General features: G+C 49.3%; 1 protein-coding gene across 1 annotated transcript in view; it reads right to left on the bottom strand.

Moving 5' to 3' along the window:
• Positions 1-10,175: 10,175 nt before the first annotated feature.
• The window catches only part of TMEM132E (transmembrane protein 132E), a 113,317-nt gene continuing 105,013 nt past the window's right edge, over positions 10,176-18,479 (bottom strand). Inside the window, exons 7-10 of the mRNA XM_027861717.1 lie at positions 16,421-16,626; positions 14,775-15,057; positions 14,214-14,405; positions 10,176-12,717 (exon numbers count right to left, since the gene is read on the bottom strand). Coding sequence (XP_027717518.1) covers positions 11,662-12,717; positions 14,214-14,405; positions 14,775-15,057; positions 16,421-16,626 — 1,737 coding nt within the window. The 3' untranslated portion in view covers positions 10,176-11,661. The remainder of the gene's footprint in view (positions 12,718-14,213; positions 14,406-14,774; positions 15,058-16,420; positions 16,627-18,479) is intronic.

Raw genomic sequence — 18,479 nt, 5'->3', positions numbered from 1 at the left:
TTTTTTCTCTTCTATCAGGGACGTCCAAGTGACTCCAGCCCACGGGGTTCCAGAAGTCTCCAGATAGTACCCACTGCTCATAGTACAATCCCACCAGCCCCACCTCCTGTGATTTCCCTACGTACCTCCTTCCCAACCCCCAAACAAGCTCTGGGCACTAACTCTTAACAGGAGGCTTATGTGAGCTTACGTCTTCTTGCCCACCTGCAAACTTTTACCCTCCAAGATGGGGGTGATTCAAGATGGATCCCGTCTGAAAGTGAAGGCCCTACCAAACATCCTCTTCTTTGAATTTATGGTTCTCTTCCAACAAAGACATGGACGCAAAGCCCATCTTCTTCAGGTAGCCTTCTCAGATTAATCTCAGATTAATGCCACCCAACTGTACCAGACTGGCGGTTCCCTGAGGGTGGCAATGGATAGGGTAGTGGGCCTGGAGCCAGGAAGACCTGAGTTCAAATGTGACCTCAGACACTTACTAGCTGTGTGACCCTGGGCAAGGCACTTAACCTCTGCCTTAGAAGGAAAGGGCACAGTACTTCAGTATCTTTGCCAAGAAAACCCCAGGGCTGGTATGATCCATGGGGTCATGAAGAGTCAGTCACAAATGAGCAATTTGGAGCTCACTGAGGGCAAGAGTTGTTTCTCTCCTACCTCCACCCGATTGGAATTCCCATAGGAGCTTAAGAATCACTCTAAAATTATTCCTTTATTCCTTCCTTTTCTTCCCCTGTCACCTACAGAGAGCTTGGGGGAAGGGAGTTGGAATTCTCTTTCATCTCTCCCCCTCCTTTCCTTCCTGGGAGTTCCCAGAGGGTAGAGATTCTCTCTCTCTCTCTCTCTCTCTCTCTCTCTCTCTCTCACACACACACACACACACACACACACACACACACACACACACACACACACACGAACACTGGGATCTTCCTGAAGGCAGAAGCTGTGTCTCTTCCTGCAGGGTATAAGGATGAATACATCTGATCTTTCTCGAGGTCCATTCAGACCCTTTGTTTCTTCCACTCTCTGGCACCTGGCAGCAGATCCTTTTATTCCACCCTGGTGGCCCAACACGCACACACAGCGAGCAGCTTCCAACAAGTGAGCTTTTGAGGCAGAGATAAGTGACAGATAAAAGAGTCAACCCTTCAGAGCATGGCAAGCCAAACAATCCTGTTAGCCCTGAGGTACAGATTCTCACTCCCTATCATTGCCTACAATAGTGGAATGGGCACTGGGCCTGGGGTGGGGGGGAGGAGAGGGGAGGAAGCCCAGACGTCTGGCTTCCCGCATATCGATCTGACCTGCAGTTACCCGAGTAAGGAAGGAGAGCAATAATCCAAGACCTTAAGATGGAGAAGAAAAAGGGGAAGGTGTCTCTGTGGGTAGGCACTGGCCAAAGGTACATTCGCCTAGCCTAGAGGCATCTTCTGGTCTTCCCTTCCCTTCCCCCACCATGATCTGGGAATGGAGTGAATCCAGGCAGGACACAGAGCTTGGGAGACACAGGACCGTAGGTTCAGAGCTGAAAGGGCCCTGTGAGGTAATCCAGTCCAGCCCCTTCATTTTAGAGATGAGGAAACTGAGTCCCGTGTAGCCTAGAGTCATATAGCTACTAAGTAGCCAAAACAAGATTCAAACCCAGGTCTTCCTGACTCCAAATCCAGCGCTCCATCGACCTATAAATACTCACAAGCTCAGAGAGATCGGAAAGAGGCAAGGGGACCAGGAGGCTTTATTAGCATCGTAGATTTAGAACAAAAAGGTGTATTGGAAAGATCGTTGGAGCTGGAAATGTGGGGTTGAATCTTGTCTCCCATGTTAATTACAAGCAAGTCACTGAACCCCTCTGGGTCTCTCTTTCTTCATCTGTAAAATGGGGATGATAACACATCTCTTTTACAAGATTATTGATGAGGATCAAAGGAGATAAAGTAAGTGTAGTGGGGGAGAGAAGAATTGATCAGGACAGCCCCAGTCAGCTAATTCCCTCCTCCCAGCGTTGATGAACTAACAGAAATGTAAGGGGACAAATAACAAAGACAAGTAGATGCTGAGATAACAAGTAGATGCTGAGATCTGAAGCTAAATTGAAGGAAGTCCATTAGTCAAAGCAGATGGATTTTTACAGGGCTTTTTTGTTACTCCTTTAGGGGTTGTGAGCCAGTCTTCAAACCAAGTCTGGTGGAATTAGAGGATGGTAGTCATTGGGTTGCTCTTTTTTATTTTATTTTATTTTAATTTTTTGCCTTTTTGGTGAGGCAATCAGGGTTAAGTGACTTGCCCAAGGTCACACAGCTAGTAAATGTCATGTGTCTGAGGCTGGATTTGAACTCAGGTCCTCCTGACTCCAAGGTTGGAGTTTATCCACTGAGCCACCTAGCTGCCCTGTGGCTTTTTAAAAAACAACGAAAACAGGATCCGCCCTGAGGCTCTCGTCAACAGATTGGTGACTCTCTCCCCAAGATCAGCACTTTAAGAAGGATCTCAGTCCTGTTTCATCTCACTCGTATCTGGTCTCCTCCTCACCGGCTGCCTCCCTACCCACCCTACCGCTTTCCCTTACACACTATGTTCCCCACCAGAAGCATTGGCTTGTAATAATGATAGTAATGATAAGAAAACAATGATGATAACAACACTCATGATAGTAATTACTAGTGCTTTAGGATTCTCAAAGCACTTTACACATATTATTTCATTTGATCCTCACAACAACTCTGGGAAGTAAGTGCTATTATTAACTCCATTTTACAGATGAGGAAACTAAGGCCTTCCTTGGGTAGTTATGTTGTGCAGGAGATAGACCACCTGGTTTGAAGTCAGGAAGACTCATCTTTCTGAGTTCAAATCCAGCTTCAGACACTTACTTGCTGTGTGACCCTGGGCAAGTCACTTAACCCTGTTTGCTCAGTTTCCCCAGCTGTAGAAGAAAAATGGCAAACCACTCCAGTCTCTTTGCCAAGAAAACCCAAGTGAGGACATGAAAATGACTCCAGTGTCCAGGTCCAGTGCCACTCTCCTGAAACACTGAATGGACTCCAAGCTTTAGCACAATGAATGTTAAGCTTCTTGAGTGAAGGAACTATCTTATTTTGCTTATATTTACACAGTGCCTGGTACATAGTAAAAGGCCTAATAAATGCTCTCTCTCCCCTCCCTCCTTCCCATTCTTCTTTCTTTCTTTCCTTCTTTCTTTCTTTCTTTCTTCCTTCCTTCCTTCCTTCCTTCCTTCCTTCCTTCCTTCCTTCCTTCCTTCCTTCCTTCCTTCCTTCCTTCCTTCCTTCCTTCCTTCCTTCCTTCCTTCCTTCCTTCCTTCCCTCCTCCCTCCCTCTTTCTTGTTGTCTTTCTAAGCAGTTACCTGAGACAGCTCCAAGAAGTGTGACTTCTGGTAGCAGGGAAGAAAGCCATCTATGGAAGAATCTATCCCTTGAGAGGAAATTGCTTCTATCCAACCAGTAGAAGACATTGTACTCAGCACTGTATCATGCTACTGGTTCCCCAAATAAATAGATCTCAATGCAAATGTCCTAGAAACCCAGGCACTGGGCGAGTGGTCAGTGGACTTCCAAGATTAAGCATATCTAGCTGAAATCAGACAATTTTTGTACAACCCAACTTGGTACCAGCTTCATTTCCCCTCCACTTCCTCTGTCCCTCTCCTTCCCCACCAGGCAAATTTCTGTCTAGGCTTGCTAACTTCCAAGGCTCCCTACCCTGCTGAGGATGAAACACCAGATGCCAACCAGGTGGGCTCCCAGCCCTCTTGGCTGGCTGGCATCCCTTTCCTGTCTACAGCCCTGCCCACACAAGCTGTGTCCTCTCTGGAGGGATTCCACTGTCTGACAATCTGGTCCTGACCTGACTGCCTGTCTAGCTTCTACTCATTTTTTTCTGGAGCAAAGAGAATGACTAGCTTGGGCATTACCCACCTCTGCACAGTCCTTATAACCCTGCCCTACCCCCTCCTCCCCCTTCCACTCTAAGAGAGAATGGGGAAGGAGAAGATAGTGAAGGAGGCAGCCTTAGGAACTGGAAATGCTGGTTGACATTCTTTTTTGAGGAGTCCATCATCTCGTTTGTGAGCTGAAAGAGGCAGAGCCAGTCTCTTGCCTTCAGATGAGGGATACTGGTAGTGGTGATGCCCTCCAGAAGAAAAAGAAAAGAAGAAATTGGGTATGGTTCTTGAGAAGAAAGAGGGTAGAGATGACTTTTCAAAAATAAAATTAGATTGATCATTGTGGGGTCCTCTACTCTTATCCCACCTGGAGTCTGGCATTCAGTTCTGGGAATATGTTTTAAGAAGGATGATGACAAGTGTAAGCATCACTACAATGGTGAGAGAGCTCAAATTTGAAGGAATCTGGGATGTTTAGGCTGGAGAAGACCTAATGATTGCCTGGGGGTCAAGGGGTGGGCACCCAATTAATTTTTAAATATCTGAAGTGTTGTTATATGGAAGAAGGGCCAGATTTATTCAGCATAGCCCCAGAAGGCAAAGTACTGGGAGGCAGATTTCAATAGAAAGAACTCTTTAACAATTAAAACTATTCAAGAGTAGAATGGGCCTGTCTTATATGGTTGTGAGTTTTTGGAGGTATTCAAGCAGCATCTGATGACATGCTAAGAATATCATGGAGGACAATCCTATTCTGGGAAGGGCATCAGACTATCATAGATGTCTCCAAGGTCCACGCTAGCTCTTGGATTCTATGAGCTGCTAGGATGGACATGGAGGATTCCTAGGCTGGGAGAAGTTCTTTGCATCACATGTTTCTCCAAGTACATTCTCTGCTTCCATCATTAAATCACTCTTAATGTGACTTGTGATCACCAAATCTCAGCCCCTCAGCTTTGCCCTTGAGGATCTTCTTTTTTCTCAATATTTTCCCAGTTTTATTTCACTTTACTTCCTAACTGGACCCCTCAGACCCAGCCACATCCATCTGCCTACCCCTGTACTCCCGGCAAATCTTGCTTGTTTCCCCCACAGATTCTTAGATTCACAGATTCCCCATAATCGGAAAGGACTTCAGTGGCCATCAATAGTCTACTCCATACTTGACCAAAGATTACTTCTACTGCATCCCCAAGAGATTCACTTGCCTTCTCTTGGAGATGACAGATGAGAATATACCCACGACCTCCCAAGGCAGTCCATTCCAGTATGGGAGTAGCTTCGTTAGCAACATTTCCCCAATACACGTATGTATATGTGTATGGAGTTGGACTGGAGCCCTTCCCTTAGAGGTAGGGTTGCATTCAGGCCCCTTCCTATGAGACATGTGTTCTGTTCCCTGCTCCATAGGAAGGGCTGCGTTCCACAGTCTTCTGCTATACTTAGCAGCAAGCAAATATTTCCACCTTCCACCAATTTTTCTTAATTTTCCCCTCTAGAGCAGAGTGAAACAAATCTAACCCTCTTCCACAAAAGAGCCATTAAAACACTTGAAGACAGCTATTATATCATCCCTGAGTCTTCTCCAAGTTAAACAGCCCCAGTTGGCATGTGGGGCATTTGTATGGTGTGGGTGCATTGGTATGGTACCGCGCAAGGCCCTTCACTATGGATTGCCTCCTTTAGACAACAGCTTGTCAAATAAGTAGTACACAGAACTCAACACAATTCATAGGCTGTCTCATCTGGGATACCTAATTAGTAGAGATGGCCTCTAAAAAGCCATGGTTCCAAAGAGCACTGGATTTAGTCAAAAGGCTTGAGTTCAAATGGTTACTCTGATATATGACCTTGGGAAAGATATGAGACCTTGTTGGGTCTCAGTGGCCTCGTCTATAACATGAGAAAAGGACAGGGGTGGGTATGCCTCACACTCTATGGCTTCTGTCAGTCTAAATATATGATCTACCCCTCCTTCAGCTAAATGGGCAAATAAGGAGAGTATATAAACTATTGAGGCAGAGTTGGGGCAGGTTGATTAGACTAAGCCTTCCAGGAAGAGGTGAGCTCTGAAGGAGGCCCTTCGAGTGCCTGGACTCGGGGCTGAGGGGGTTGGGAGTGGGGTTCTTCGTGCCTCCCTCCCTCCTCCCTGGCTCACAGCTCTTCATTAGCCAGAGTCCCCAGCTTTCCAGGAAATCTCATTTCAGCAGCTGGTCTGATTCATGGGCCTGGTTTCCCAAGCGTTCCCAGAGCAGCTCTCTGTCAATAATGGTTCTTTACAAGGTCCCCTGATTCGTTTTCAGGTTGAAGACAAATTTTTAAAGAGGAGTTCAGTGTCGGGGCCATTCCAAAGGGGCTGTTAACTTAATGTCCCTCCTCACTCCCCACACTCCCCCTCCAACTACACAGGGGTCAGACCCTGCTGGTTTCCAGGAACCGTTTCTTCTGCTTCGTTTGGAATGGGGAGAGAGGTGAAGGGATGAGGCTGCCCAGGGCTGGGATTCGGGGACTTGAGGGCTCTGCCTATAAGACCTGACCATAAGGCCCCACGCTGTCCCCTGGCCCTCGGCCTATATTGCTTTGCAAGAGCAGGGATGATCATTTAGTCCCTCCCCCTGTTTCCGTGAAGCCCTGTCCTGATATCCCAAGTCCCCTTACAGCTCCATCCTATTTGGCATTTAAAGCCCTTTACATTCTGGCTCCAACCTCCCTTTCCGGGCTTCCTGCGTTTTCCTCCTTTCCTGCACAATTTGTTACAGCTAACAGTCCCTTTGCTGCTCAACATTCCATCTCTCGTGGCCGTGTCGTTGCACAGGCTGTCTGTCCCCCATATACACTCTCCCTCCTCACCTTCAGCTCCCTTCAAGGCTTACCTTAAGGGCCATCTCTCACATAAAGCCCGTCCCCATCCCTCCAATTGCTTGTGCCTTCCTCACGGAAATTCCTCCGCATACATTTTGCCTTGACTTACCTTTATTCGTATTTTCTCCCCAGAAGAAGCTAAAGCCTTGAAGGCAGGGGCTGTCTTAATTTTTGTCTCCCTGGTACCTGGCACGTATTAGGGCCTTAATAAATGTTTGCTGAATAAATCAAATGAATGGCTTTCTCTATTCTCGGTCTTTGAAGACCTTATTCCAACGCTTATTGCAAAGTCTCATTCTTCTGATGGGGAAGCTCTTCCAGAAATCATACTGGGCTTTGCCCAAGTACGCCTGACACCAGGAAGATGGATGAGACGGTTAACTCAAAGCTCTTTGGGGAATAAAGTCCGAATTTCTCAGCCTGGTGTCCAAGACTCCCCACAACCTAGCATGGATGTCATCTTACCTTCTAAAGCATTATTTCATATCACTACCTACAGGCAGCCCATTGTGCTGGGGTAAGGGGACTTGGGTCTGAATCCTGCGTGGGTACACACCAGAAAATGCCTTCCCCTTTCCGAACCTCAGCTTACTTATCTGTAAAATGGAGATAATAATGCCTGTATTGTTTACCTAATGGGGCTGCTGTGAGGTAGGTGCTTTGCAAAACCTTAAAGGGGAATTGTTACTGTGACATTCCAGCCAGACTGTTCACTATTCCTCAGATCCTTCCCTCATTTCCCGTGGAGTGTCTCTGTATATCTTTACCCTCTCCACTATCCTAGCATGTTGAAAGCCCAGCCTGCTTTCCAGGTGTCCCTCCTCCATGAAGCTTTCCCTAATTTCTTTAGCTAAACATGACCTCTCCCTTCTCTGAATTCTCCTAACACTCTTACTTGCATGCAGTGGATAGAGTGAACAGAACTCGAGTTCAAATCCAATCTCAGACACTTAACAGCTATATGACCCTGGGCAAGTTACTTAACCTCTGTCTTCCTCAGTTTCCTTAACTGTAAAATGGGGATAATAATAGCACCTATCTCCCAAATGGTTGTGAGGATCAAATAAGGCGATATTTGTAAAGTGCTTAGCACAATGCCTGGTATGCAGTAGGTGCTTACTAAATGCTTGTTCTCTTCCCTCTTCTGTTAGTCATTTGTGCATCTGCCATCTCTTCTGCTGGACTATAAGCCCTTTAAGGGCAGAAGCTCACCTTTTCTTTCCTGACGTGTTGTAGATGTGATCTTGAGTCTCCAAAGGCTAGGCAGGCTGGACAACTCCACCAGGTGCTGCCAAGAGAGAAAAGCTTGGAGCATCCTGGCCCAGTGATGGGCTATGTGTCTGTCCCACAAAAACTAGCCTTGCTAAGATTGGCCACCACATTCTGCGTTAAAGGTCACCGATGACTAGACAAAGGAGCAAAGGGGTGCAGAGTAGCAAAGTGCACAAGAAAAATAAAAGCATAAATAAAAAGCCAAGTGGTAAAGAGGAAAGAGTGTTGGTTTCGAGTCAGAGGACCGGGGTCCCCATTCTAATTCTGGTATTTATTTGGACAAGTCATTTGTTCTCTCTAAGCTCTAGTGTCCTCATCTGCAAAAATATCACCATGATCCCACCTCTGGTGCTAATTAGCTGTGTGTCCTCAAGGAAGTCAGAAACTCCCCTGGGCCTTGGTTTCTTCATCTGTAAAGTAGAGTAGATAAACTCTACTCACCTCCATTAGAACAAGAGCTCCTTGAGAGCAGGGACTGTGTTACTTTTCTGTTTGTACCTTCAGCTCTTAGCACAGCACTTTGCACATAGTAAGCAGTTAATAAATGCTTGCCTGCTTCATTCATTCATTCACTCATTCTAAGGTCTCAACTAACTTTTATCTAGGCAACTGGAAAATGATATGGCCAGTGGTTTTGATGGCATCAACAGGAAATGAGACTCAGGTCCTGTAAAATGGTGGGGAGGGGAAGGGAGAGGATGGACTAGATCAGAGGTGATAGTACCAGAACCAGACTAAAATATTTGGCAAAATCAATAAAAATACAATGGAAAATAGATGATGTTAATATGTAGTTTTCTAAGTCAATATGCAGCCCATGGGGATCTTTGTGTGTGGTTTAGTGGCCCCTCTGTCCATTTGAGCTTGACAGCACTGGGCCTGATGACCTCTTGGCTCTTTTTCATTAGCTACAGACCCATAATCATTTGATTTGCCATAGGGTTATGCCATTTTGGGGCTACAAGAACTCTTACAGAACAACTCCTGAGTTGTTGGGGGATCATAAGATCATAGATTTAGAGCGGGAAGGCACCTTAGAGCCCATTTAGACCAACTCCCTCGTTTGATAAAAGAGGATTCTAAGACTCAGAGAGGTCAAGCAACTTGTCCAGGCACATGCAGCTTGTTAGTGTCAGAGAAGGTGGCATGGGTACACCTCCTGAGTTATAGAGGAGCTATGGCTTTGTAATGAGAGAGTAGAGCAAGTGTCCACAACGATGGCTGCAGATGTTAAAGAAACATCTTCCCCAAGTGCCTCGGACAGTGCTCCATACATGTAATGGATATGTCATCTCCGATGCCTGCCAAGGGTCTCCTCTCCACTTGTGCATATCCTGACCCGTTTACACTCTCTCATCTTGTACAGTTCCTCTTCATTCCTTCCTGGAAATCTTCCATGAATCTACTCACCATTCTTTTTCATCCTTTAATATTTTGTGGCAAGCAACAGTTCAACACTTGGGTTATCCACTTGTTGGCCCTCCCATCCCCCACCTTTGATCCATGAATTTACTTTGCATTTGGAATGTGTTTTTGCATTTATGTTGGCAAACAGGAGTGTCTGCCACCTTACGTAGATCCCTTATGGATGAGTGAAAGGATCTTGACATGAATTGTACAAGATGAGAAGGCATAAATGGATTGCAATCTGCATTGGTGGGGGGAATGCCTACACAGGAAAATCAGGGATCATGGAAGAGCAGGTGTGTCTGTTATTCTTCTAAATGACTTCCAATGAAATAATGGAGGCTACACTGTGAAGAATGAAAGTTACCCTGAGATCAACCCTTTCCTGAAATTCTATCTACACTGAAGATGAAAACATCACCTCTCAGAGTGATCCCACTCTAAAGTCTCAGCAGAGTTTCTCCTTGATTCTGAGCTTGCTGCTAGGCTCACCCTGGCCCCGTTTCTATGATTCCATGTTCTGCTTCCCCCTTTTCTGTGGCCAGTTCCACACTGGAAGAAGCATTAGTAAGTAGTGTGTGCAAACCTACCCACTCGTGTGTGTCTTTTCCCTTCCATTCACCCCAGCCCCATTTCCATGTCAAACAGTTGTGTATCTGTGAAGAGGGGAGGGGGCGTACACGATCACACATGTGTATGTGTATATAGAACAAAACAGAACCAGGTGTGCAGCACATCTGTTCTCCGGGTCCCTCTGCTCCCGCCCCATCCTGGTCTTTTCTGTTTATTTATTTAAGAAAAGTCAGACACAGTGGTGGGTAAAAACCCAAATGGAGAAATCACATCTGAGAAGTCACATCGTCCATTCCAGCTGTCCCAGGGTGGTGGCGGTGATGCTGGTGCCCTCAGCTCCCACCCTTAAAGACAATATGTCTCCTGGTGCCCTCGGACCCACCCCATGGGGGTCTGTGTTGGTGGAGGGGAGGAAAGGCAGCCTCTCCGAGCGCCTCCCCCACCCTGCCACCCCACCCTGGCCCACCCAGAAAGGGAATAAACAGCTGGCAAACCCATGACAAGTGGCTAAGGCGTGGTGAAGACCTAGCTGAGGAAATCACAGGGTTAGAAGAATTCCCGCCTAATTGGGAATTAGAGGGCAGTGCCCTTGGGTTGGGAGTAGGGGTGAGACATTGTGGGGAAGCCACGAGAGCCTGGGCAGGTGGAGCTCCCCCTCTTCTCTGCCCTCCCACCCCTTAACTCTTTCTGGGATAGTCTCATTGCCCCCTCTCTGGGCAATAGATTTTGGGGTGGAGGGGAAGGGTTGTGGACGGAGTAGACATCTTCCACACACCAGCTCCCTGCCCAGAGCCTCCATAGTAAAGAGGAAGGAGGAGAGAAACCCTCAACAATCCCTCGGGGGAGGAGATTTGAGGGTATGGGCAAGGTGAGGGTGGCAGAGTCTGGCTCCGACCTTGACCCCCATGGGCTGACCCCGTGACTAAGGGCTCCCACGGGAACTCCCACAAGTAACCTGGGGAGGTTCCCAGCATCTGGAAAGGGATGGAGCCTCCCAGATTTTCAGGGGGTATGACTTCCCAAGCCAGCCCCAATTCTTCAGCTCTGCAGCTCCATCCCTCAGGAGGGCTGGGGGGAGTCCCCTCATCCCCTTCCTCAGGACAGAAATCCCTGAATGTAGGTTTGAGAAAAGTCATTGTGCAGCTTGGGGGAAGGGAAGGAGGAGAAATGGGGGACGTGGGAGGAGAGGGAAGCAGGCCCCCAAGGAAGGGATAATCCTGGGGTCAGACAAAGCTTGCAAGGGGCACACAGGGCAAAGCCCATGCTTCTCTCTCCCTCCCCCAATTTCTTTTTCTCTCTCTTGTCTACACACTGCCTCTTCTCACTCTCTGGGGAAAAAAAAGTGGTGTTAGATCTTAGAAGGCAGTGGAGACAGTGAGAGAGGGAAGATAGGGCCCTCCTTCAATCCCTTCCTACTGGGCTAGTCCCTCCAGAGGGAGAACCAGCGGCAAGTGGAGGGGAGGGGACAAGGCCTCAGAACCAGCCCTGCCCAGGCCTAACCCAATGTTAGGAGGTGGGGAGAAGGTTAGGATTTATAAAACCCAATCCAACAGGGCCCGGAATAAGCCGGGAGGTTGAGTCAGACTCTTCCCGGAAAAGCAGCTGAGTGGGGCCAGGGTGGAGGCTCGGGGTAGTGGTGGGAGGGGCATCTAAGCAATCTCTTTGATTCTGCGGATGTAGTTGTGCAGGTCCTGGGGGGCAGCCAACGTGCCCCCTGCCACATCTGGGCAGCCCCACCTCAGGTCCTCCTCCTCCTCTTCCTCCCCAGCGGGCACTGAGTCATAGGCTAGCTCCTCAGAGGGCATTGTGGTGAAAGTGGTGAACTTGACCCGCTTGCGCTTGGATGTGGGGGAGCTGGCCGGGTCCTCAGCCTGGTCCCGGACTGAACCCCCCGAGCTGCCATCCCCTCTCCCATGGACTTGACTCTGGACGCTGGTCTGGGAGCTGCCGCTGCTGTGGTGGTCCCCGTGGCAGCAGGTGGGCACGGCCTCCAGAGGGTTGCCTGCAGGGGGTGAGAGCTCACCCTGGGCCCTGAGGGGCTGTCCATTACCCAGAAAGACCCAGTGATGGGAGTGGTCCATGCTGGTCTGGCCCTCAGGGGGGATCCTCTTGTGCCGATACCGGAGTACAAATACAATACAATTGATGAGGAAGACGAGGATGGCCAGGCAGAAGACACCTAGTAAGGCGTACATCCCGATTTCCAGGTCCGTCAGCCCCCGGGGCATCTGGGTGAAGCCAGTGGGGATGGGAGGGAAATCCTCCGTCGGAGTCTGGGCTGGGCCAGCAGTGCCTGGTGTGGGTGGCCCCTGAGGGGAAGCAGTGCCAGGGTGGCCAGCCCATATGACCTCATCCTCACTGTCTCCACCGCCCCCACCTGGGCCAGGCTGGCTCGGGCCAGGGTAGTCATAGGTGGGATCCTCTTCCTCATTCCCGAAGCGTACTCGCAGCCCCACAGCCGCTGTGGCCAGGATGCTCTTCCGCTTGGATTTCTGACAGCTCTCTGAGATGGTGAGATCAGCCTGGAGCAGCAGGCCTTCCCCCTCAGCCTCGGCTACCACAAGGGGGAAGGCCCGGTCCTGGGTCACAGTGGCCACCCTCTCGTCCCGGCTGCTGACCAGCAGCGCGTAGTCTCTTGGGCTGTATAGGGACAGGGGAGCCGTGGTGCCATCACTGTAGGACAGCCAGAGGCTCAGGAGCGCTTCCTGAAAGAGACGATGTAGTTGCAGGGTGAATGGCCAGGGAAGGGGACCAGGGAAGGGGAAGGCTGAGAAGGGGAAAGGGGTTATCGAGGTTATCGTCTTTCTGGAGGAGGTGGAGATGGTGAGTGGGGGAGAGACAATACTGGGCAGAGACTGATGGAGGACAGAGGATAGGAATGCTCTAATGAGGTCACATTGGAAGCCATCAAATCCAACTCTCTAGACCTAAACTATCCCAGCCATCCCAATACATCCTAAGGACCCCTGGGCCTTGCCATTCGCCTTATGACCACTCCCTCAGGATTTACACCTTTCTATCGGCCCTGCAGCTGAACTTTCAATGAGAATGTGAGCCCCTTGAAATCAGAGATTTTTTCATTCATTCAAAGCCTTCCCTTACCACTTTCCTCCTCTATCCCCCCAACCCTATTATCTTAATAGAGTCAATAGATTCAAGTCTCCTGTCCTGCATCATCAGGCTCATACTTCCTTGTCCTGCTTTGGAAAAGATGAAGAGAAATCTGTTTTGACTCTCCTTTCATGTGCATAGGGGGCTGTTATTAGCTCCTCTATTCTCTGGTCCAAGCTCTCCTTGGCCTCCTCTCTTACACTCTAAATAACTGTAAACTCCAGACCTAGAAAGGATTTTAGAAACAACTCAGTCCAACCTCATCATTTTAAAGAGCAGGAAACTGAGGCCCAGAGAGAGTAAATAATTTGCCTAAGGTTGTACATCGAGTCAAGGCCAGAGGCAGCAACAGAACCTGGATGATCTGAATCCACTGACCAAGGGTTCTTTCTGCTGTGTGACTCTGGGCAAGTCACTTAAATTCTCTGGGCCTTAGTTTCTTTTTTTTTAATTAATTTAATTTGATTTATCAGCAATCACTTCCACAAACTTTTGAGTTTTAAATTTTTCTCCCCCCCCACCTCCTTCCCCAAGACTTTGTGCAATCTGATATAGTGAGCCTCAGTTTCCACATCTGTAAAATAGGGGTGGTGGTCTCCGCAATATCTGCCTAGAGTCTTTTTCAGCTCTAAGCCCATGATTCTGTTATTCCTTGCTCCACGCTGTACTCGGTTAGCTTTTCTGCATCTGTCTCCCAGCTTTTTTTCTTTCTTTCTTTTGCTATTGTTTAGGCAGCAGAGGGAAGAAGCTATAGTTGGGGTTTCACAGCTGGATGGAGTTGGGGAACACAGGTGTCTGGTCCTCCAGAGACCTGGGGACAGGTTTCTCAGGTTTCCAGGAGAAGTCCTCTCTAGTCATTGAGTGCAGAAAGATGAATTACTAGACCTTCCATAATTAAGTCTTTACCTAGCCAGGATAGAGCAATGGGGTGAGGAGGTGAGTAGTTAACCTCTCCATGTTCGAGCCCCTCCTGAGTCAGGAGGGAGCAGTAGAGAAAGTAGAGGAACACACCCCCTGTAGTCACCCCAGTTGGAACAGGGTGGGAATATGAAGCAAGGCACCCAGGGCCTCTGGCGCCTCTCTTACTCACCTGCTTGAGGAAGCTGAGGGTCTGCTGGGCTGCTGTAGTAGCCAAGATGGTGTGACTATTCCCAGGGCTGGGGCGGAGGGAGAGGGAGAGGCTAGCCACCACCTGGCCTCGGAGCTCCGTGATGCTGACCTTCTCCTCTGTCACCGTCACCATCGTCTCTCCCAGGACAGCCTCGGTCAGTGGGGACACGACCTGGAGGGGAGGAGCAAATTGGATGCCATGCACTCAGGTCAAGGGATGAGTGTGGGGATGGGGAGAGGTAGGCTCAGGACGACAAGTGACTTGTGGCTGCCCCAACCCCAGCCCTTTAACTGACCTCCCATCTTTCCCCTAAGAAGGATCCTTCTATTGACTAAAGCTCATTGCTTCAGAGCTATGAGACAAGAACAGGTATATGAGAGAGACGGGGTGAATGGGAATGATTAGGGTTTGGAGGAGGAGAGCTGGCGTCAACCTCAGAGTATCCTTTGCCTCCAGGGTCTTAATACAGAAGTTTAGCGGGGGGGGGGGGGGGGGGGGAGTTGGGGGGGGCGTTGGGGGGGAGGAGGAGCAAAGTCCTACCTTAAATGGGGTAGTCCCAGGCTCGAGGCCAGCCAAAGTGCTGCTGTCCACCAGTTGGGCCACACGAGGGTCGCCCACCCTCATGAAGTCACTGACCAGGTCGGTCACCTCCACCAGCCAGTCAGGGCCCAACATGGTGACCACCTGGTCAGTGCCCTCAGACGACGTGGTATGGAACTGAGTGAAGACCTGGAGCGTGGAGTGTTGGTACTGCAGAGTACATCCCCGGTTCTGCCGCTTCTCCTCCTCTTCCTCCTCCTCATCTTCACTCTCCCGAGCTGACCTGGGCACAAGCAGGTAGAGAGCAGGGTTAGGATGAATCCTTGGCCCGCAGCCCCATGTTTTATCTCTGTGCTACAAGAGTACATACACATACGCAAGCATGTGTGTGTATGCATGTGTGCATGTGTGTGTGTGTATGTATGTATGTGTTAAAGAGGAAAGGAAGTGAGAGGGCAGGGATGCAAGGGGCCAGCTGGGTTAAGTCTGAATATGTCTTTTCTCTCTATACAGGCCTGGGGAACCTGCGGCCTCCAGGCCACATGTGGACTTCTAGGTCTGCAAGCATGGCCTTTTGATTGAGTCCAGGTTTTATGGAATGAATCCTTTGATTGAAGGGCCCACTTGGCCCATCCCTGCTCTGTGACCTCACTTTCCTTGTCTTGTCCTTCCCACTTGCCTGAGCTCTAGAGAAAAGAAAATAGAATCTCTTGTGTTGGGGACGTGGAGGGGACTGGGCCCCCTCTCCCCTCTGCTCTCTGGTTCTACCTCACTCCAGGAAATAGCCTGTTATAGGAGATTTTGTTTTCTTCCCCTCTCAGTGTTTCCAGGGTTGGACTGACGGGCTTTTAAGGCTCCTTCAAACTCTCAATCTGTGATCCCACGCTTCACCTCCTCCTTCCAACCATACACTCTCTTACACCTTCTTCTCTTGCCATCTCTCCCTTTTTCACTTAAATATCACAGAGAAACACTCAAGCCAGTATCCTCTACTCCAGCCCCAAGGGTCTGAGGAGCTAGGCATCTCTTTCAATAGTGTGAGATGATGTAGAGTCCTAGATTTGTAGTCAAGAGAACTTGGGTTCAAACCCTGGCTTTGTTGCTTATTAGTCACGTGGTTTTGGGCAATCACTCAGCCTCTCATCATTATAATTTGGGTTAATCTCTAATGCCTCTCCTATTCCAAATCCTATGAATATTGCTCTTCTTTCCTTCCCTTTATGCATCTTTATTTTTCTAGCCTCTTCCATGTTCATCCTTCCCTCCCCTCTCCGTGTGTGTGTGTCTGTCTCTCTGTCTATCTCTGCCTCTATCTCTCTCTTTGTCCCTCTCTCCTTCATTTCTCCTCTCTGTTGCTTCTCTCCCATTATTCTTTTTCCTTTTCTCTGACCTTCCTACTGGATTTTTCTCACCCCAGGAGCTCAGAGTGGGTGTAGACACTATGTGACCTTGAACATTAATACGTGGGTAAGAGGAAGTGTATGCCTGCCCCTGTGTATGCCCAGGACTGATGTATGTGTGTGTGTGTGTGTGTATGTATGTACATGAATCTGTATTGGTGAATGCACTGGAGGTTGAGTATGGCACCCAGTAAGATCCCCTTGGGGGGTGGGGAGGCTCTATGTCCCCAGAGGTCATGTCTGTACCTTCTGTCCGGGAGAATGGGTACCCTCCAGCCTTTCACTTGGCTGAGCTGGGCATCAGAGAGCTCAATGTGTAATGGTAATTTGGGGACCCAGACAGTCATCTCCAGGGGGGCGCTCAAGAGGTCGTATCGGAAGGTCACCCGAGCATTCATGGAGCCCCGTGACTCCTTCCCGCTCACAAACACATAGTCACAGCTGCTGGACACCTGTAGGGAAGGCAAGTGGGGGGTGTGAGTTAGAAACCAGGAACCTTGTCATGATGTGAAGACCCATGAATGGATCTGAAGCCTTAGGAGGACCAGACGACTTGGCAGAGACGAGGCTTGGCAGGGGGGCTGCTGGAGGGCTAGAGAAGAGCAGAGGCAAAAAGGAGCCTGGTAGAGAGGAAGCGGCTCCAGGGGCCTGGAAGGAGGAGCTGCTGAACAAGTAACTTGGTAGAGTAATGTCCCTGCAAAGCACGAACTCACCACCAGCCTGGCTTCCGCTCTGCTTCATATTGTCTCTCTGTCTGGACCTCATTCTCCAGCAGGCAGACGCCAAGGGTTTAAACACAGACATGTCCCCAAAGGGCCGCTCACTACCCAGCCCCATGAAGTCAGTGAAGGGCCCGCCATGCCCTTCTAGACTAATTATCCACAGGATGATGGAAAGAGCATTGCCTTTGGAGTGAGATGACCTGAGTTCAAATCCTGCGACACTCTGGGCAAGTCAGCTGTCTGGGTCTCAGTTTTCTGACTCGTAAAATGAAACGATTGGACTGGAAGGTCTCTGATAGTCTCTGATGGACTGGATGGTCCTTTCCAGCTCTCGAGGTATGATGCCATGGTGTCACTGCCTGGTCCTTGAAACCATGAGACACATCCCAGCTTTGTAGTGCCATCCCACACACACTGGGGAGTCTGGTCTCAAGGAGACACACGCACACTCACACGTACACACACATCCTATTGTCCACAGACATGAGGTGGAGAGGAAAGGATGGGACTGGGGCACAAAGCAGGGAGAAAGGGGCTGAGCCCCCTTCCAGCCTGGGTTCAAGGCTGCTTCTGATGCAAACTGACTGTGTGACTTTGAGCAAATCCCTTCACCTCTTAGTGCTGTGAGTACTGTTAAGTTAAAGAGAAGGTGCCAGCCTGCACTGGTAGAGACTTTCCTCATCTAGGAGTTCCCCATACCAATGAAATCCCAAGTCCAGTCTCCATCCCTAGTAGTGCCTGGTACACAGTAGGTCCTTAATAAAAATTCATTGAACTGAATTGAAAACACACACACATGCGCACATACACAAGGAAGTACACACATACACCTGGGCTGCCCTGGTCCACACACGTGCACATGAGACAGTCTGCTCCTACCCAGGAACATGCATATGCACACACACATACACAGAGGACGTGTGTTCAGGGAGGAATGAGGAGAGAACAGAAGGAGTGGGGAGACTGCTTGGTCCCAACTTCTCCCCCTCCTCTACCCCCCAACAGTACGGGGGCTGTTAGCTCAGAGTCCCCAAATGAGGTAGGTTATCATTGCCACAATGGTTGGAAGGGGGGATGGTGGGGTGGTGATAAACTGTCTTCCAAAGCAGCCCATTCCCCCCATTAAAAAGTCAGTGGAGAACATTCCAGATTTGGGCAAATCCCACTGTCAACTTCTGAAAAAAAAAATCTACTCTATTCTCATCTCTTAGAACCCACCCTTGGGTGGGTTGGTGGAGGGGCTGGGGGTAGAAGGTTCCAGGTTCCAAGGGAGCCCAGTGGTCTAACTACTCCTCTTCTGAACTCTGTGACCATGGATGCCAGCTGGCTAGACCTCAAGAAACCTTTCTGGGCAGCAAAAATTCTGCTCCTGAGACCATGAGCCTGGGGGGTGGACAGTTTTCTACACTGGCATGGTTTGGGGAACAGCGGGTAGAGTGCTGGGCCTGGAGTCAGGAAGCCCTCTGTCAAATCTGGCCTCAGACACTTACTAGCTGTATGACAAATCACTTAACTATCATCTGCCTCAGTTACCTCATCTGTAAAATGGCAATGATAACAGCACATACTTCACAGGGCTGTTG

The sequence above is a fragment of the Vombatus ursinus genome, unplaced genomic scaffold, assembly GCF_900497805.2.
Source record: "Vombatus ursinus unplaced genomic scaffold, bare-nosed wombat genome assembly UNPS02014768.1, whole genome shotgun sequence".
NCBI classification, from domain to species: domain Eukaryota; kingdom Metazoa; phylum Chordata; class Mammalia; order Diprotodontia; family Vombatidae; genus Vombatus; species Vombatus ursinus.
Note: the sequence above shows the minus strand (reverse complement) of the source record. Positions and strands in the feature narration are given on the sequence as shown.